This window comes from Marmota marmota, unplaced genomic scaffold, assembly GCF_001458135.2.
Source record: "Marmota marmota marmota unplaced genomic scaffold, marMar, whole genome shotgun sequence".
NCBI lineage: Eukaryota > Metazoa > Chordata > Mammalia > Rodentia > Sciuridae > Marmota > Marmota marmota.
Window position 1 is genome coordinate 2,745,235 of NW_025999896.1, and position 20,980 is coordinate 2,766,214.

General features: G+C 44.4%; 1 protein-coding gene and 1 non-coding gene across 3 annotated transcripts in view; one reads left to right on the top strand and one right to left on the bottom strand.

Annotated features, from left to right (window-relative positions):
• Positions 1-843: 843 nt before the first annotated feature.
• Positions 844-20,980, bottom strand: part of Dhrs7c (dehydrogenase/reductase 7C) — a 20,930-nt gene continuing 793 nt past the window's right edge. The window contains exons 3-7 of one of the 2 annotated variants that reach the window (XM_015504482.2): positions 10,784-10,896; positions 7,289-7,502; positions 5,021-5,113; positions 2,321-2,476; positions 844-1,100 (exon numbers count right to left, since the gene is read on the bottom strand). In XM_015504482.2, the coding sequence (XP_015359968.1) occupies positions 892-1,100; positions 2,321-2,476; positions 5,021-5,113; positions 7,289-7,502; positions 10,784-10,896 (785 nt within the window). In that variant the 3' untranslated portion in view covers positions 844-891. The remainder of the gene's footprint in view (positions 1,101-2,320; positions 2,477-5,020; positions 5,114-7,288; positions 7,503-10,783; positions 10,897-20,980) is intronic. The other variant, XM_015504481.2, reaches the window with a different exon arrangement.
• Positions 10,962-11,033, top strand: Trnal-caa. Its single transcript has one exon. It is a non-coding gene; the product is annotated as a tRNA-Leu (tRNA).

Consider the following 20,980-nt stretch of genomic DNA (forward strand, 5'->3'; position numbering starts at 1 on the left):
TGAGCATTCACTCCACAATATTAGAAAAACAGAGAGTCTAAAAATCTGGCTCAGCTGGACCACCCTTGAGGCCAATGAGCTCAGGCCCTGGGGGGAAGATGTCCAATGGCCGTCTATCATAGCTCTGCTACACTGCCAATGAGGGAGGCTATTCATAACATCAGTTCAACTTCATATTAATTCATAACTATACATTAATATGCAATAATATATCCATGATTGATATTAGTGTGTTACTACACACTGTTAACCTATTTGCCATATTATTTACCTAGTATATTCATTATAAATATTAATATCATTGATAATAATAATGAATACACAATAATTACATTATATAATACTTAGATACTATCTGTTGAGTTAAAATTAATCTCAGTTAAAATTAAAAATTCAGTTTTTCATGTGATAGCGCATGTGCCTGGCAGCTGCCATGTTGGACGATACAAACTATACTTCCATCCTTACAGAAAGTCCCACTGGGACTTTCTATCTAAAGGTTGCTGAGTCGAGGCTGATGTGAGCAGGTCACCCTTGCATGCAATGGAGGTGGTTTTCCCAGTGGGCCTCTGAGCAGGCCCATGGCCACAGTGTGTGTGTATAATGTGGGTGTTGGATGCATTGTGTCTCCTGTTATTACCCTCCAGAGCAGGGAAGGTTCTGGAAGCGTGTCTTGGGAACATCTGTGTAAGACACCCAGAGGCCTTGCAGCTTCTGGGCAGGCTCTGAGCCACCCTCAACCTGTTCAGCCATGGTGAGTGCCTCCTACAGGGAGGCCTCAGCAGGTCAGGGCGCAGGGCTGGTGAGGGACAGGGCTAGGGAGAGGACACACCAGCTGGCACCTGCCAGGAAAGCCTTTATTCTCATGAGTCACCCCTTGGCTTCTTCCAGTTAACCCTCCTCGGGGACATTGAGCTTCTCCTTCACCCCACAGGCCACCACGGCGAAAAAGAACTCAGGGAAGAAGGTGCGGATGTAGACGGCGGCCTTGGGGATGGGGTTGGCCATGAACACCTCTTGCTTCTTCCGCCTCACGGTGCGCATCACCTCCTCCGCCACCTCCTCCGGGTGCACGCCATAGGCCAACTTCCTGAAAAAGACTGAAGGGCCCCAGGAGGGGCCAGGGTTTGTGGACTGGTGGGGAAGCAAGCTGCCCGGAACCCTCTGCCTGCCCCAAACCCTCTGCCTGCCCCAAATCTGGGGGAAAGTAGGCCATCCTTGCTTCCAGGTCGACTCTGCCATCTGCTGGCCTCTATCCCTGGTGTCATACTAGCTCCCCGCCCCGCTTGACTCTGTTTCTTCATCTGTGAAGTGGGCCTAGTTCCTCCTTGATGCCTTGACTAGGGCAGTTTGAGCAGGAGAAGGGAGGTGCACAGAAGAGTTGAGGAAATAAGAAGAAGCTGGATGAATTAAGGCCTGCCCTTTGTCATTGTGAGGCTGTGTTTGTCTAGGGCCTCCTGGGACCACTTGCTTGGACCTCCGTCTTGGTTCATACTGGTTCTTCAGTGTAGATGTCGAGTTTAGAATATTCTAGAATAATGATTATGTGCATTTATAGGGCACTCACGGTGGGCTGGTGAGATGGAAGGTTTAGGCTCCTCAACAACCTGTATGAGGTAGGTATTATTATCCCTCATTCTGTAAAGGGGAAACTGAGGCACAGAGTCATTAAAGGACTTGCCAGTGTTCAGCAGTCTGATCTGAAACACAGGCAAGCTTCCAGTGCAGGTGACCTGGCTTGAAAGTCTTAGCTCCACTCTGTGCTGCCATTTTGGAAAGGGGAACAGGACAGGTTTTGTCTTTTATTTTTATTTTTTGGTACCAGGGATTGAACCCAGGGGCACTTAACCACTGAGCCACATCCCCAGCCCTTTTTTGTATTTTATTCAGAGATAGGAGCTCACTGAGTTGCTTAGTGCCCTGCTTTTGCTGAGGCTGGCTTTGATCTCATGATCCTTCTGCCTCAGCCTCCTGAGCCACTGGGATTACAGGCAGGTGCCACCACACCTGGCTAGCAGAACAATTCCTAAAGCCCAAATTCTGGTTATTACACATGCAAAACAGGCAGGCTGAGGAACAGGTTGAGTGACTAGGGTCTGTCTGGCCATGGTCTATTGGTTGCAGGTCGGGATTTTCTTTGCCTGGTGCCTTGTCCTAGAGGTTTGTGACCCAAATCCTGCTGTTAGCTATTTGCCCAGGCTCTACCACCTCCAGACTCATGCTTCAGGAACACCCCCTTGGGCCTATTGAAACCACAGCATGACCCCCCTCCCCAATCCCTCCAGCTTTCAGGCCTCCCCCCCACACACACACATCTCACATTTCAAAATGGAGGATTCCCAGTTTCCTTGCTCTGGATAAACGTGGTATGACCGGATGAAAGTGGGGCTGACAGTGCTGACCACAACATCATATTCCTCCACTTCGGCTCGGAGACAGTCAAAGAAGCCTAGGGCCGCATGTTTGGAGGCTGAATCTGGAAGAGAAACAAGCCAGAAGTGGGGAAGGGCCCCAATCCTGTTTCCTGGTGGGTACACTGGAGGCCAGAGGGCCCACATACACATTCGTGCAAACTCAGAGCTGGAAGTGGCCTTAAAGAGTCCACGCTTTGCTTTATAGATGAGGACAAAGCCCTCTTGAAGAGGTAGAAAGAGGCGGGGTTGGGATTGAATCCTGTTTAGTTATCTGCCTGCTGTGTGCCCTTGGCCAATTTACCTGAGACTCAGTTTTCTTATCTTTAAAAATGACTATGAAATCTCTCTTGACAAGTTATTATGAAGATCAAATGAGCAAACATAAAATGCCCAGCAAGGATATGACTTCCCATTCCTTCCCAGGACAGCTGATCCCCAAGGTACTTATCCAAGGTTCAGGCCAGCTGGTGACCACGGTAAACCCAGAGGTCAGATCTCCCTCTTACTTCCAGCCCCCACCCCACTACCTTTTTCTTGGAGAAACTGTCCATATCATCCATATCATCTAGCACCAAATTCAGTTCAAGCCATGAAGGCCATGGATTGGGTAAAGAATTGTTCTAGAAATTCCAAATGGTGCATATTCCCCAAACGATGGGAAGTTAGAGCCACCTCTTCAGTACATGGGCCCCATCTGCAGACAGAGGGAGGCAGTAGGTAGATGTATTATGGTCCCTCCCCTATGCTCAGATACCTACAACCAGATCCCTTACTCCTTCCCTTGTTCTCCAGCCTGAGAGGCCAGGCTGTTCTGGGAAAACCATCCAACCCCCTCACTATGCAGGGCTTGGGGTGCAGGGCTGGGGCTCTGGTTCCTCACCCATAAAATAAGGCTCACCAAGAAAGAGTTGCCTTAAGCATTGAACATCTGTGAGCTGCATCATGTGTGAGCTGCATCATGTGTGAGCTGTGTCACACAGAGCCTGGCTCGTGGAAACCCTTGGATAAGTGGTCCATTTTTGCATGACCACTTTAAATTTCCAGAAGGTTCAAAATTAAAAAAACGTGAGCTTTGAGTACAGAGAAGCAGCCCAGGAGTCGAGGTGAGTGAGAGAGTGCAGTCTGTGCTGCAGGTGCTCTCACCCCTCAGCTCCTGCCAGCTGTTGCCAGATTGTTCAGAAGCTGAAATCCTGACATTTATTGAAATGTCCCAAAATTTGCATAACTAAATATTAAATAACAAAAAGAAATTGCCACTGTGCTGGCTGAATCAAACCCAGATGGGCACCTGCCTCTGCTTGCACCTCTTCCCCCCAGGTTGCCCCTTCCTGGTGTGTACAGTGAACCTGCACCCATCATTTCATGTGAGTCTCTGCACCTGTGTGAGACTCTCCGTCTCATTATTTGAAGACATTCGGCCCTCTGTATCCATGGGTTTCCCAGCTGTAGATAAAAAATATTCAGAAAAAAATTGCATCTGAGCTGAATAGGTACAGACTCTTTTTTGGTCACTAGTCCATAAGCAATACCATCTAGTAACTATTTACATAGAACGAACTTACTCTTTGGTATTGTAAGTAATCTAGAGATGATTTAAAGTACACGAGGCTGTGTGTAGGTTGTATGCAACTTCTATATGATTTTTAAGGGACTTGAGCATCCATGGATTTTGGCATCTCTAGGGGTAATGAGGGATGACTTTGTGTGGATCGAAGAGGGGCAGAGGAACTATTATGCCCACTTTGTGAATTATGAAGAATGAAAAGACAAGAGATTGTGTGAGTGAATGGCACCAGATTGCACAGGTAAAGATGGGCCAGTATGGACTTAATAAATCCATTCTTTTGTTCAAGACACCCAGTCTGTGGTGTTTGGTTATAGCAGCCCTAGCAACTCATGCAGGGGACCTGCACAATTTTCTTTTCTTCTTTCCTCTCTCCCTTTGTCCATTAAGATGCTCAATGAGCTCCTATTTTGCACATGCTACTGTGGGCCACTAAAGACAAAGAAATGGCCTGTTCCCTGCCCTCCCAGAGCCTACCTTACCGGAGGTGGGAATGTCTCTGGAATTTCCCCAACAGATCCCATGAACATCTACTTGGAAATCTCTCTTTTCTTTGAACATCTTAACTTTAGGGCTGCCCCTCCCCTATAATTCTGCCATTTTTTCTTCCTCAGAAGGTCTCCATCTCTAACCTATTTTGTGATGTGCACCCAACCTTCTTTTCTGTCCTTTAGGGGCATCCTCATGGAAGAAAGGGCTTTGTGCTGGGACTTTGCATCCAAGTAGGAGCACGACCTTCATCTGTCTTTGTTGTGTTCAGCCAGCACATGTCCTGCCCATCTGTGAAGCTGAGCTTCAGGAAGAGAGGAACCCTATTTCTTATATCCCATCATCTCCCATAGGGATCTGCATGCTGTAGATACTTGGGAAAAAAAAGGAAATGAATGGATAAAAGAAAACTTCGTAGACACCATCTCATCTCTGATGAGATATTCTTTGTTCCATGGAATCAGACATATGCCTGGTCTTAGACATAACAGTGCTTGTCTTATCACATAAGAAGTACAACATGACGCATGCCATTTTTGTCTTAGTAACTTACAAGCTGTGCGGAATGGGATCCCAAACTTCCCTTGGATGTTATTCACTAACACAATTTGACCTGTCCTCCGGGAGATCATGTTGGGAAGCAGGACTGGAAAACACAACGAGTCAGAGTTAGAAATCTGAGTGGGGTCAGGCAGTCTCTTTCCCTACCCCCTCCATCACACATGACACCACTACCTCAGTGGCAGTTAGACTGCATCAGGACAGGGATGGAATGGACCCCCCACAATCATCGAGCTAGTGTTTTCAAAGAGAGGGCCAGCTTAGCTGGTGTGTGGTGAGCCGTTCTAATTAGACCGTGGCCGCCATTAGAAGATGGCGCCGGCTTCCACTGTGGCCTGTGATAAACAACTCCTAATATGGAGAATTGGCACGCAATCCCTTACCACCCTATGAGAAAGGTCCACGTGGCAGCTTAAGATTGGTATGCTGGAGGCTTTATTAGGCTGTGCTTGGGCGCTCGGCGACGGGTCACTAGAAGATGATACATGAATCAAGGCCTGAATAAACTGCTGAAAGAAGAATCCTGTGTCGTGTTTTCCCTTGCCGGCGAGGGGTCGCGGCAATTGGTGTATGGCTGGATGATTTTAAATGACCAACCAATATGCATTAATTAAGTGACACCAACTTAGTAATAATAGGAAAGACCTTTTCTTTTTTAATTCTTCTATTGTCTCAAGAAAAAAAAAATCCCTTGTTGGTTCTAATATGTCTTTGGTGCCTGTCTTGCAAATGCTAACAAATCTTTTAGCAAAGAGAAAGACTGAACAGCCTCCAGGCTGTATTGGAAGGTCTTACTGCATGTAGTTTTCAGTGTGCTTTCTATTCATTGAGAGTGAAGAGGGGTTTATGTGTGTGTTGGTATGATAAATATGTCTTCCTAATGTGGATTCGACTTTAAAATGAGGAAAAGTGGAGAAAGATATTAAGTAAATCAATGATACAGGTGAATGGGGCTGGGGCACCAGATGAAAGATGGTGCTTGAAGACTCAACTTTCAGGACGGTCAATTGAATTTATCCCCTTTGTGTTAGAGATGAGCAGAGGCTAGTGACCAGATGCAGGTCCCTTAGCATGTGAGAAGCCCAACCAGGAGGATAATCCAGTTCTATCTGTTCCAGCTGCACTTTTTGTTCCTAATTTTCCTGCCATAAAGCAGTCCCCATAGAGGGTTGATGGAATGACACACAACTGTTGGTGTGTCCTCAGGAGCTGGGCTGGAGGAAATGGTTATCTCTGGGGTACCTTACTAGAGGCTCTGGAGAGTCCTCTTTCTGCCTCAACTGCTTCTTTTCCCTTCTCTGTCTTAGAATCCCCTTACAGGAGGCTCTCAGCCTGGGATGTGGCTCTCAGGAAGGTGACTCTGAGGTCATGCCTTCTCCACCCCTGCACAGCACCTTGCTCCCTAAGTGGGGAGGCATTCTTTGGGTTTATCCTCTCCCCTGAGCTGCTGATTTGATAAACATTTCTTCCTTTCTTTCTTTGGGGTATTGTTGTTTGTTTTATTTGCAGTTATTTCATGATGTTAAAATTTCATAAATGGTTGCTCTTAGATTGAGGGCCCTTCCTTCCTTCCTTCCTTCCTTCCCTTCCTCCCTCCTTCCTTCCTTCCTTCATTCGTTCGTTCCTTCCTTCCTGGCTTCAACTTGTGCTTCTAGCTCATGGTGATCTCCATCCCTAACCTCCTGGGCTTCACACCTGCTTTGGAGCTCAGTGGTGAGCCTCCAGCTCACCTACACAGGAGCCTCCAGCTCACCCTTTAAGGGAGGCATCTTCTTTTTGCCTTCTCTGTTTCTATGAAGGGGTTGAAAGAATACCGGGTCTCTCGTAATTGGGGGATGAACCCTTTCTCTAATTCATTTCTGAAGACAGAACCTTTGACCAAGTGTCCTGGTTAGAAGCAGCTCAACTAACAGGATGGTGTAGCAAAATACAGGCAAAAGATGAAGACAGGGGTGCAGAGATGTTGAATCTTAGGGGAGCCATGGGTGTGAGTATAGGGAGAGGGTGTAAGGGGCAGAACTTGGGTGAGCAGAAGGGTTTCATAAGAGGGAGGTTGGAATATACCAGAAAGACACTTCCAGGAGCCCTTTTCTGACACCAAAGTATACTAAAAACTAAATTTTTAAAAATGTTGTTAAGTACGGGAGTTTTCTATTATGGGTTGGGGAATTCTGTCCAGAATCTCATAATTGCCTGGCTACCAAACAGAGCCCTCCCTCGCATCCTGTGGCCCCGAAACCCACAGGGAAACTCACGAGACCTTTGGTCAGGGTGATGGGCCCAAAGTAATTGGCATCCATGATCTTTTTGTCGAGCTCCAGAGAGATCTTATCAACAGGCCCCTTCACCTTCACACTGGCATTGTTGATGAGAATGTCCACGCAGCCATAGCAATCCAGGACTTCCTTTGCCACATCCTGGACACAGCTGATGTCTGCGAGATCCAACAGGACCAGCTTCGGGGTGAATGTCTGCTGAACCAATGAGAGATGTGTGGGATCAGGGCCCCCAATCTAAGAGCAGCCATTTTTGAAATTTAAACATCATGGAATAACTGCAAATAAAACAAACAACAACATCCCCAACAAAGAAAAAAGCCAAAAGAAGAAGAAGTTGAAATGACTCTGGAATGAACGAGAAGGATGAAGAATTCATTCTGGGGACCAAGGCAACAACTCCAGATTTTTAAAAAACTATTTTTAAAATTTAGTTAGTTTTTTTTTTTTTTTGCTGCTTCACAGAGGTATTTTCAATACATTTAATTCCCTCTACATATTTATTTTTTTTAAATTTTTATTGTTGGTTGTTCAAAACATTACATAGTTCTTGATATATCATATTTCACACTTTGATTCAAGTGGGTTATGAACTCCCATTTTTACCCCGCATACAGATTGCAGAATCACATCAGTTACACATCCATTGATTTACATATTGCCATACTAGTGTCTGTTGTGTTCTGCTGCCTTTCCTATCCTCTACTATCCCCCCTCCCCTCCCCTCCCCTCCCCTCTTCTCTCTCTACCCCCTCTACTGTCATTCATTTCTCCCCCTTGTATTATTTTTCCCTTTCCCCTCACTTCCTCTTGTATGTACTTTTGTATAACCCTGAGGGTCTCCTTCCATTTCCATGCAATTTCCCTTCTCTCTCCCTTTCCCTCCCACCTCTCATCCCTGTTTAATGTTAATCTTCTTCTCATGCTCTTCGTCCCTACTCTGTTCTTAGTTACTCTCCTTATATCAAAGAAGACATTTGGCATTTGTTTTTTAGGGATTGGCTAGCTTCACTTAGCATAATCTGCTCTAATGCCATCCATTTCCCTGCAAATTCTATGATTTTGTCATTTTTTAATGCAGAGTAATACTCCATTGTGTATAAATGCCACATTTTTTTTATCCATTCGTCTATTGAAGGGCATCTAGGTTGGTTCCACAGTCTTGCTATTGTGAATTGTGCTGCTATGAACATCGATGTAGCAGTGTCCCTGTAGCATGCTCTTTTTAGGTCTTTAGGGAATTAGACTGAGAAGGGGAATAGCTGGGTCAAATGGTGGTTCCATTCCCAGCTTTCCAAGAAATCTCCATACTGCTTTCCAAATTGGCTGCACCAATTTGCAGTCCCACCAGCAATGTACAAGTGTACCCTTTTCCCCACATCCTCACCAGCACTTGTTGTTGTTTGACTTCATAATGGCTGCCAATCTTACTGGAGTGAGATGGTATCTTAGGGTGGTTTTGATTTGCATTTCTCTGACTGCTAGAGATGGTGAACATTTTTTCATGTACTTGTTGATTGATTGTATGTCCTCCTCTGAGAAGTGTCTGTTCAGGTCCTTGGCCCATTTGTTGATTGGGTTATTTGTTCTCTTATTGTCTAATTTTTTGAGTTCTTTGTATACTCTGGATATTAGGGCTCTATCTGAAGTGTGAGGAGTAAAGATTTGTTCCCAGGATGTAGGCTCCCTATTTACCTCTCTTATTGTTTCTTTTGCTGAGAAAAAACTTAGTTTTAGGTAACACAACATCTTTATTTTATTTTTAGGTGGTGTTGAGGATCGAACCCAGTGCCCCACACATGCTAGGGGAGAACACTCTACCACTGAGCCACCACTCTAGCCCCAATAACTCCAAATCTTAAAATGCAATAGGAAGTCTGAATTTTTGGCCAAGTTTCCAAAACTGATAAATCCAAATACTCATATACTCATATACTCAATTCTCGTCCTTGACATTGGTCCTTTTTGGAGCACTAGCAAGGTTCCAAGGTAACATCATTACTTTTAACATTTCTTTTTTTTTTTTTTAAATATTTTTTAGTTGCCAATGGATTTTTAACTTTATTTGTATGTGGTGCTGAGGATCGAACCCAGGGCCTCACACATGTTAGGCAAGCGCTCTACCATTGAGCCACAACCCCAGCCCCTACTTTTAACATTTCTGAACTCCTTTTTGGAAAGTACTTTCCAAACTGGCTTACAAGATTCAGAAAATCCATCACAGTACTCTGGAGCTACATTTGGTTCGGACCTAAATCATATACTCAACATAGTATCTTGGGAGCACCCACTATGTGCCAGGTACCGTGTTTAGCTCTAGATACTTGTAGTCATTAAGACTCTATTAGCCCAGGAGTGAAGGGTAGATGGGAAAATTGGTGGCACTGTGTGGTTGATACAATCCTAGTGTAGGACAGACACTAGTTCTGAGATATGGCTTTCGAGAGAAAAGACCACTGTGTGGTCACATTTGTGTGGGAAATTCCCTAGACTCTTCTCCAAGTTCTTTTTGGAGACTTGCAATGTGCGCTAGCATATCAAAGGCTCTGAGAGGTCCTGCAATCAAGAAAGCAGAGGATCCTGGTTTAACTCAACATTGCCCACACAACTGACTGCAGAACCTTGTAATCTAGTAAAATCCCAAGAAACACTTTGGAGAATTCCATGTTGCCCTATTTGATCCATCTCCTCAAATACCAGATTTAGCTGGGGCTGGGGCTGTAGCTAAGTGGTAGAGCACTTGCCTCGCAGGTGTGAGACCCTGGGTTTGATCCTCAGCAACACATAAAAATAAATAAGTAAATAAATAAGGATATTATACCCACCTACAACTTAAAAAAATTAAGAAATACCAGATTTAGCTCTAAATTACTTTTGGTTGTATGTATGTATGTATGTATGTATGTATGTATGTATTTTACTTTTGGCTGTTGACAAGTGTCAAATCTAATCTCAAGGGTACAGATTAAAAAACAACCCAAGAATCTCAAGGAGAGCCTCAAGTGCAAGTTCTTAAACAATGCTTCCGAAATGCTGGGAAAACTGAAGCTGCACTGAGATAAATATTCACTTCCTGGGTGACATCTTGGGAGGGGACTTCATGTCCCTGATTTCTTTGAAGGGATGTCATTTGAGAATTTGTTATCCTTGTTTGTTTTAAAACCAGCCCTGTCTATAATCAGCGCAGACCTTGGACATTCCTTGTATTCTAGATTCTTTTGGGGTGTAACTTATACAGACTCCGGATGAGAGTCAGGCTAAATTTTTGGCATGGTGAGTAATCAAAGCGAGTCACCCCTTAGGCCTATGTCAAGATCAGGGGGACCATTGCCTCCCATTTGCCCAAAGCAATCACCAATTTATTCCACTTGGCCCAAGAGCCCTACCTCAATAATCACTGGAGGCTACAATAATCACTGGAATTCTAGAAATGGTTGGGTCACCTAGAAGTGACCTGAGCCAATTGCTGAAGGCCTTACCTTTCTGGGGTCAGCCACACTGGTCAAAGCATCATATAGGTTTTCTAGTCTCTCCCAGTTCTTTCCACACAGCACCAGTCTTGCCCCACCTGTATGGAACACCCGGGCACACTCTATGGAGAAAAAAGAAGTAGGATAGTTACAATGAATTCAAGCAGTCAAAGAATTCAAAAGGGCTGGGGATGTAGCTCAGTTGGTAGAGTGCTTGCCTCAAATGCACAGGCTCTGGGTTCGATCCCTAGCATCACCAAAAAAAAAAAAAAAAAAAAAAAAATTCAAAAGTCTTAGCACCATGAGGTCATTTCATTCAGATCTTTCTCTAGGCTAAAATTTCTTTTCTTTCCCTTCTCTTTATTTATTTATTTATTTTCTTGGGGGTGCATGTATTGGGGATTGAATTCTTATCCCTGCACATGCTAAGCACATGCTTTACCACTGAGCTACACCCCAGATTATTTTTTTAGGCCTTTTGAACCTCAGCTTAGTTGCTTCCTGTGAAGAGAAACTCACAGTAGGTGAGTTTGCTGGATAATTCTAATGACTGAAAATTCTTTCTCATATTGAACACAAATATGGCCCTGTCCACCTAGCCTTTATTTAGGATCACACTCCTACAGAGAACCTCAAAGATACCTAAAATCTTGAGAACAGCCACCATGCTTGTCCAGATCCAATGCCCCCCGTTCTCCACATTTTCTCTGTGGATAGATACCTCAGCTAGGGCTCTTTTTGTAAAAACATGAATCTGCTTTCTGTCTAATTAATTTTATTCTGGACTAATTCCCGATTGACCCAACATAGCACTCTCTAAACTGGGCAACAATTGTAGACACACAGTATTCTTATGTATCAGAATCCTGATACTTAAAAATAACAGTGGTTCACCTAATTTTGACAATTGGATTGTTCTAGGAACTGTTGAAAAAGATTCGCATATATTTGCTCATTTAATTCTCATCAAAACCTTAGGAGGTTGTATCTCAGATTGGGTCCCTAGACGTAGACTGTTAGACAAGGAATCATGTGGCCAGGATTTGAGGGAATACTATAAAACCTATCTGGGAGTGAGGACACAGAGCAGATACCAGCCAACACTATGGTCTGCGGCAAAGTCTGGCCTTGGCTTGATTCAAGGAAGTTTCCAGAGTCTAACCCTATCCAGCACAGTCCTAGCTGAGGAAAGAGGACCAGCTTTTGCACACTTGGTATCAGCCAGTTGATGACTGTGGCTGTCCCCTCCGAGGCTGCAGAACTCCTGAGCAAGGTAAGGTTCACTGGCAGAGGATAAGTCTCTGGGAAAGAAAGCATCTGTGAGCCATTAACAGCCAACACCTGGGGACAGGATGCACAGCACCAAAGAATGAATGAACTGGCCAAGCACAGGGATCGGTGGGAGGCACCCGCAACACCTCCTCCAGGATGGTATCCAGTATTGTCCCCAGGCTGCCCAGGCACACTGAAGGACGCCTGGCAAACTGGGTGTCCACTGGAGCCAGGTATCTGGGTGCAGTGGCTCAAAGTGATTTTGTAATTGTGTGATTTTTTTTTTCTCCTACAGGGCAGCAGGTTGATGCAGATGGAGAGGGGGACACATGCTGGACCAGATAGTTGGCTGGGGTTCTATATGTGGGCTTTGTGGTCAGGGGAGTTGAGGTGTTGAAGGGAGAGCAGTTGAGGGGCTGGACCATGAGCCAGGCAGAATCAGGAGTGAAGGTTGAGGAATGAAGGTTGAGGAGTGAAGGTCGAGGGCTCTAGGAATGAGATCTCAGTGAAGTCTGAAAATAGGTGCATTAGGGTTGGGCTGTGGCTCAGTGGTAGGGTGCTGACCTTGCATGCAGAACCCCTGGGGTTCCATCCACAGCATTGAAAAACAAAACAAAACACAAAAACAGGTGCAATGGAGAGAGCTGGAAAGAGGGGAGCTATGTCTGCAGTCTGAGTTTCACACATCAAGAAGTGACTGCAGCCAGGCTCCGTGGTGCACGCCTGTGATCCCAGCAGCTTAAGAGGCTGAGGCAGGAGGATTGAGAGTTCAAAGCCAGCCTTTAGCAACAGAGAGGTGCTAAGCAACTCAGTGAGACTCTGTCTCTAAATAAAATACAAAATAGAGCTGGGGATGTGGCTCAGTGGTCGAGTGCCCCTGAGTTCAATCCCTGGTACCACAAATAAATAAATAAATAAGAAGTGACTGCATTAATCATGTCATGTTGAATCGTTAGCACTGCAGAAAATGTATGGCTTCTCCCAATGTGGAGGTTTTATCAAGAAACGGGATGTCCATGATGATTGTGGATGGCAAAATTCAATAAAGATCAGTTCATCTCCATGTTAATTTGATGCAGGAAATCAGGATCCTAACAGGTCTTGAGAAATGACAAAAAGACTCTGAATTTTATTTGAAATACTTTGCACATTTGAATCTGAATAATAAATATGAAGAAAGCAAAGAATATTTTGAAAACATAGTTATTAAAATACAAAAGCCCAGAAATGAAAGCAGAGTGTTAGTAATGCAATGCAAGCATACATAAAAATACTAATGAAAATAGAGCCAGGCATTGATGAGAATTTAATATGTATTTGATAGAGTTAGTGTTTTGAATTAGTGGGAAAAGAATATATTATTTAAAAAGTGGTATTTAGATATCTGTTTGGAGGGAAAACTAAACGCATTATACCAAAATATTCTAAACAGTTAAACATAAAAATAGAATCATAAAAGAACTAGAGGAAAGTAGAGATGGATATATATTCTTGAGTTTGGAAAGGGTTTTTTGAGCATGCACCAAAGAAACAAATCACAACAGAAATGATTTGTAGATTTTTTTTTTTTTTTTTGGTACCGAGGTTTGAATCCAGGGTTCTTAACCAATGAGCCACATCTCCAGTCCTTTTTTGAATTTTATTTAGAAACAGGGTCTTGCTGAGTTGCTTAGGGCCTTGCTAAATTGCTGAGGCTGTCTTTGAACTTGGGATCCTCTTACCTCCCAAGGCACTGAGATTATAAGCATGTACCACTGCACCTGGCTTGATTTATAGACTTTTACTCTTAAAAATCTTACATCAAAAAAGTATAAAAATAAATAAACAAATATAATGATATTTAAAAAGTATTTTTAAAAAGCATAAAAAAGAAAAATTCAAGTAAAAGCATTTATAACCTGTATAAGCAAATAACTAATTTAATTCACATACAAAGAACTCCTATAAATCAATAAGAAAAAAGATAAAGACTAATAAAGAAATGGACTGAGGAGATAAGGTAAGCAATTCATTTTAAAAGGTTCAAGAGTTAATGTACAGAATGTAAGAGTTTATACCAACAATAAAGAGATGCATATTTAAAAACAGCACACATTTTGATTGAACAGATAACCAAGAACAAAATTGATAATAGTTTTGACAAGATTAAAAGGGGCTTTCTCCCCACTTTCAGTTTAGTGAGATATACATTGCTGTAGTCTTTTGGAAGAAAAACTTGACGGTAACTTTAAAAGCACTTATTTTAAGCATTTGTTCCAAGGACACGATTCAGAATGTCTGCATGGACATAGTTATAAGATTGTTTATCTCAGGACCACTTATAATAGTAAAGAGTAGGAGGTAATTGCAAATATCCAATATAAAAGGAGATTGGTAAGGTAAATTATAGTATGTGTAGACAGAATATTTTAAACCTTGAAAACTGATTTTGCTGAAATGCATCTACTGACATACAAAGAAGTTCACAATAAACTAAGTTTCAAAAAAAAGATTTAAAATCAGCATGTCACATATAATGCTATAACTTGATCATGTCTTTGTGTTTATGTGTATAACAAGATAAGTGATACATATCCATATGTAACAGGATATTAAATTGGAAGTTTAACTAAAGCACTAAGATGAAATAGATGCAAAATTCTAAAGTTAGGTGGTAGTCCAAGATGCAGATTTTCAAAGGAAATAACTGAAACCCTATTTTAGGAAATTCTATTCCCTTTAGCTAAAAACTAGATCATGAAAATGGATCAAAGAAGAGGATTGAGAGAGAGGGGTAGCTTGGGAGGGGGATTTCTCTAGAGAGTGAGTTTCTGCCCATGGACTAGGGTTGGAGATACATTTCTTTCCTGTCACCTCTATCCTAGAGAGAAGGTACTAGAGTGACCCTATGAACAACCTACTAGGAGTTCCCTGCAACTAGAAGCCAGCCTAATGTTTGAGTCACACCTGAGAAATGTAATGGGTAGGAACCAGGAGGCAGAGGCAAGGAAAACTAGGGCTTCTCCTTGGGGAATGGTCTGAAGCACAGAAGAGCTCAGAGTCACAGTGGACCAGAGGTAGGCCATGCTTTGGTTGAGAGCTCTTTTGAAGTCGGCCCAAGAAGACCTCTTAGAAGGGAAGTAGAACTCCAAAAGGAAGCCTCTTCATGGAGTTGACAAACCACAAACCAGGGGCCAAACGGAGAATGTGGAGAAAAAGCGCATATGCCCCACTTCACAGAAATGGGGAAGGATTGCTTCTTTGCAGCACTTGAGGCTGGAACCCAGGGCCTTGCACATAGTAGGCAAGCACTGTACCTTGAGCTACAACTCCAGCCAGACTTAAGTTATAAGCACATGCAAGGTCCATGCAGCTTGGACCCATCTTACAACATGTCAGTTGAAATAAGAGTGTCTTGTGCTCTTCTCTCTCTCCTTCCTGCCCATCTGCCCCTAGGAGGGTCAGAAACAGCAGGAAGCTAGCCTAGTATTGAGAAACTGATGTAACTCCATTTTTGAAAACAGCTTCTACCTCAAGGCCTGTCCAAAGGGAGGGGGCTTGACCCTTGTCATTGGAAAAAACACACAGAGCACTCCTAGGCACATACTCACCCTGCTGTAAATAATGGAGATATCTGTGGCTCCAGGTGTCCCTGACTCAGTTAGGCTAGGTGAGGACCCATAGCAATGCCCTAGCAACCACCAATCAGCATGAGACAAGGAAAATACCTGGGATGCTAGATGACCTCCCCCCCCCACAGTAGTCTCGATGTTTGATAACATGTTAGGAAACCGTGTAGGTTAGCACATACACCCCTCACAGATTAAACCAATCAGTTCAAATGAATCCCCCTCTTGTACTAACCAATCACCCCTACCCAACTTGTTCCCGCCAGATAATGTGCTAATCAATGTTAGGAGTTTTTATTTGATTTTCATGTGGTGTAAAATGATTTGCTGTATGATGTTGTGACACCTAGAGTATCCCCCCAAAACCTATAAAATCTCACTGAACAAAGGACCCGGGCTCACTCCTCGGGACCCTGAGTCGGAAACGGTTTTGAGTCCAGGTTCGAGCTTGCAATAAAGATTCTTGTGTGATTGCATCAGATTCAGCTCCTGGAGGTCTATTGGGGTCCCAGGAATTTGGCATTACAGTACTTGCTCTAGCTGTGGGGGTGGGGAGCAGGATGGGGAAAGAAAGTTCAACTTTAAGGAAAATGGACATGTTGATTATACATTGGACTAGGCATCCCAATTTTTGAATCAGTGCTATGCTTTGGGTCCTATGGTGACCAAAGGGTTTTACATAATCTATAGTAACCAGAAAGCCACAGGATGTCTGATGTTTCTTTCTTTCTCCTTTCCCCTTAAACTGCAGAGGAAGGAGTTCCCCCTTTGAATAAATTTGAAAGAGGCTGACACAATTTGTTTCCCTCTTGATGAGTCTCATTCATTCACAAATGATCATATTTAGGAGCATCATAACGGGGAAGGGGGAGGAAATAGAAGGCACGTCAGTGGGGGTTCTAGGTGTTGTTTGTTTTTTTTTAACTTAATCATTTTTTAAAAAAAATTTTTTATGGCCTAGATGACAACAGAATTCATGAAGACATTTCATTTGGAGGGACATTCGGAGTTTTAGCTGTAATGCTGAGGGGCTATTTATATGTGTTGGCTTTTTGTTGCTGTGACCAAAATACCTGGGGGAAAAAAAAAAAGCGCAACTTAGAAGAGGAGAGATTTATTTTGACTCACAGACCACAGTCGACAGACTCTTTTATGGGAACAGCAAGGGAGAGGGGCACAGCAGAGAAATGCCACTCACTTAGGGCAGACGGGAAGGGGGGAGGGGCCAGGAATAGATACAGTCCCCAAGGCCAAGCTCCCAGGGACCTACTTCCTGGCTCCGCCTGCCTACAGTTACCACCCAGTAATTCATTCAGATTATTCATCCATCACATGGATTCATCAACCTATGAGGTTACAGCGCTCACCATCTGATCATTGCATAAAATCCCCTACAATTTCCACTTCGGAACCTTGCTTCAGTGGAGAGGAGGCTGCCAACATGTGGTGGACGGTCCATTTTCAGAATAGAGTATTTAGCCTTAATTGGGATGTAAGATCCAAATTGTAACCATTTTCACCACCATCCTTTCCTTTTCCCGCCCCAGCTTAAAAAAAAAAAAAATGAGCCAATCGCGTGCATGGTGACCCTGCTCCTCCTATCAGGGCGAAGGGCAGCGCTGAGTTAGGGACCAGAGCAGGCAGACTGGGAGCCCCGGGTACCCTTGCTGGCCAGGTTCTGTAGCTCTCCCTCTGGCAGAAGTAAAGTTTGCCTGGCCCACCGGCTCAGAGCAGGTGTTTGACTTCTTGTGGCACCTCGGTCTTTCTAATGGGACATTCTAGATTCAAACCGTTAGCATTATAGCAGCCATGCTGGGTGTCAAGCAGCCACCCTGGTCACATTTTACAAATTGGGACATGAGGTTCCTTGAGTTGATCTGAATTTCCTGGAGTCCCACAGCTCGTAAGTGGCGAGGTCAGGATGTAAAGCCAAGGAATCTGAAGTCGGACGTCCAAGTTGGAGGTCACTTGTTCTCTCCACACTAGGATGCCTCTTGGCCAGTCCCACCACGGCTGGGAAGGGATACACTGTTCCCCACCCATTTTCTCCCTCCCTGTTAAGCTGGGTACTGGGGGAGGAGAGGACCTGTGGACACGAGCCAGACTAAACCTGCAGCCCTGGCCTCCTTAGGAGAGGCACCTGATGTTCTACGACCTCTCTGCTGACACCTTGCTTTCCCAGGTGGGTCCTAGAGGCTGTAGCCCACTGCAAGCCCAGAGGCACCAGTGTCCCAAATAAATCATTTCTGCTGAGGCCAGGCTCCTGCTGTACCGGGTGTTATTTTTACTCTTTATCAGCTGGGCTCAGCATTTATCTGTGTGAAACACCAGGACACTGGCCAATTCACACAAAGAAATCTCAGATGCCATTGACTATAAGATGCTTCCTCGCTTCAGAGGTCATAGAATGAGAAAAGACAGCTTTCTACAGATTGTAAGATGCCCTGAAAGATATCTGATCTCAGCTTTTTTTTTTCTTTTTTGGTACTGGGGATTGAACCCAGGGGTGCTGTATTATTGAGCTCCATCCTCAGCCCTTTTTATTTTTTTTTAAATTTTGAGACAGGCTCTCAAGTTCTCACTAAGTTCTCCAGGCTGGTCTTGAACTTTCGATCCTCCTGCCTCAGCCTCCCCAGGTGCTGGGATGACCAGCATGGATCACTGCACCTAGTGTGATTTCAGCAATGTTTAAAGAGGGAAAATTGTGCATTTTAGAAGTGATAAAAAGCATGGGCAGGGGAGATATTTGGTTGTTACATTTCAAGTGGTTGAAATATTTTGATTGTCACTCTTGCCACAGACATGCCAGGTGTAGGATGGCATGATGTCTGACTTGTCTGAATTGTGGGGAGTTGGGATGAGGGTTGGATGTCCTAACTTTGATCTGTTGGTTTGACTTTCCTAGTGTACCACCGGTGCTTCCTGGGGGGTTCTCTCGGGTTCCATGGATCCAGAGTGTGCTGTGGGCTGCACAGAACCCACTTCATCCTCTCCCTGTCTCTCGCTTCCTCCTTTCCTTGGGCTTGAGAAATGGAGCAGTTGGAACCTGGAATCAGTGGCACGCTGAGGCCAGGCATTTGTTTAAGGTCACACACACCCAGCTTCTCAAGTTACTTCTAAATACTTGGACCTTATTTCTTTCTGCTTTGCATTTCTTTCCAGGGTGGGTCAAAGAGATGCAGTAAGAAAGAATACTGACAGCAGTCGGGACAGAATAGGTCACATTCCACCCCTCCCATGCCATTTTGCTCCTGAGATGTATTTCCTAGGGTCCTAACCAAATGAGATTTTAAAAACAATTAAAACAAATGCCCAGCTCTCAGCAATAGGGAGACTAGCAGTGCTATCTAGTAAGCAAATGAGCAAGGACATAGAAGAACTGAGTAATCTCCTCAAACACCAAGCTCTCAGGAACCTATACCACTATGGACCATATATCCAGGCCCATAAAGCATGCATCAACAATTCAAAAGAATTGAAATCACACAGAGCATATTCTTGGACCATATTGGAAACCAATAAAGCAAACATACAAGAACATGCTTATCTAAATGAGTGACTAAATGAGTGACCTCCCTGGTCTCTGTTAGAGGCCATTCATCACATAAACACATGCTGAGAATTTACTGGATGCCAAGTATGGAGTTAGGTGCTAGGGATACCAGGGTGAACAAAAGTCAGGCTCCACCATCAGGAAGCTTTATCTAGGGAACCAACTCAAGAGACACACAGTCAGGGCTCAGCCCAAGGAGTAAGCTAAAGATGGTGTGGGGAAACAAAGGATCCCAGGATCTAAGAGGGCAGTTCCTCAGGGGCCAACAGCAAGGGGCAATTGGCAGGAGGGCGCCAGGATGGAGGGGTGCGTTGGCAGGCGGGCCAGATTCTAGACAGACATCTTCTATTTGGAGAGCGATATTTCCCAAAGTCTTTGACTTTGAACGGCTCCAATTTTTCAGGGTAAAACTGTCACCTGATGTCTCATCTGATAGGCAAATGTGTGCTCGGTTGGAATTTGTGTCCTGCTCCCTTCTGAGTTCTCATTCTAATGGGGCAGGATATCCTCTTTGGGAATTGCTTCATGAATGGGCCATCTAGAGACCCAAGTCTAAGTGCCTCATGCACTGTTCTATCCTGACATGGTTGACCCAAGTGGATCACTCACTGAAATCTAATCCATTCTCAAAGCATGCAGATGGACTGCCATTGGGGTGCCCACAAGAACAAGCAGAAGGCACCGAGGGAATTCTCAGAGAGGCGGTTACAAGTGTTCTCATGATGGTGGCACCATGGGAGGAAGTGCCCAAACCCCAGTAGAGACTCTCTGGAAGGAATTAATTCTCAGAACACAGGGGACCAACAGTCACTTGTTGAGTGACTGATGGATGCTTGGCTCTGTGGGTTCCATGCTTGATTAACAAAAACAATAGCAGAAATCACCCCTACCTGATATAACAGATGGGGTCAGAATCTTGCAAAACCAAAGGACATTCAGAACCCCTCAGGTCACAGATGCCACCAGCAGAAGAGCCCCCCGGGACTATATAATTCAGGAGTTGCAAATGTAAATGCCTTCAAGACTGGGTGGTGAGGTGGTTGGAAGAATCAGGCCAAGAATGATACAATAGGGAGTGGTGGGGAGTGTGGCACGGGGAAATGGGCCTGCTCTGCCTAAATTTGTGCGTCAGCATCATTATTATAAATAATGAGAAGCTCCCATGATAGCCCCAGGTGCTTTTCTAAGTGCTACCCAGGTGTGAATTCATTGATTCCTCACAAAGACAGTGTGGGGTAGAGACTGCTGGCTCCATTGCTTCACAGATGAGAAATTGAAGGTAGAGAAGTGAAATTGTGATGGCAAAACCAGACCTGGTTGTGAAATTAAATTATAAAAAATGTCATGGTAAGAAATCAGCGCCTGGGGAAAGGGTTGGTTCCTTTCTCCAGGAAGTGGAGGCTTCTGGGTCCAAGGCCAGAGATTTCTCTAAGGCTTTCCCTGTAAGAGAAGCCAGTTCTTCCCCTTATCACACTCAGCTTCCGAAAACATGCTTCCCCGCTAGAAACCCCGTGCACAACTGTCCATCCGGTAGAATAGAAAATCTATGACACTAGAGAGCCTATAAAGATTGTGAGAAACTGTGGATCGGATCGGGGCCCTTGTTTTCCTCTGGGCCCACCCATGTAAAGTTTGGAGTTCTCCTCTCTGAGTGCTGCCTGCTGCATCTCGGCCAGTCTGTTTCCCGCAACAAAATGTCCAAGTGCTGGAACCAAGCATTAAACCCAGTACCCTTGTCTGGGTTCAAAATCCAGATGCAACCCCCCCCCCCCC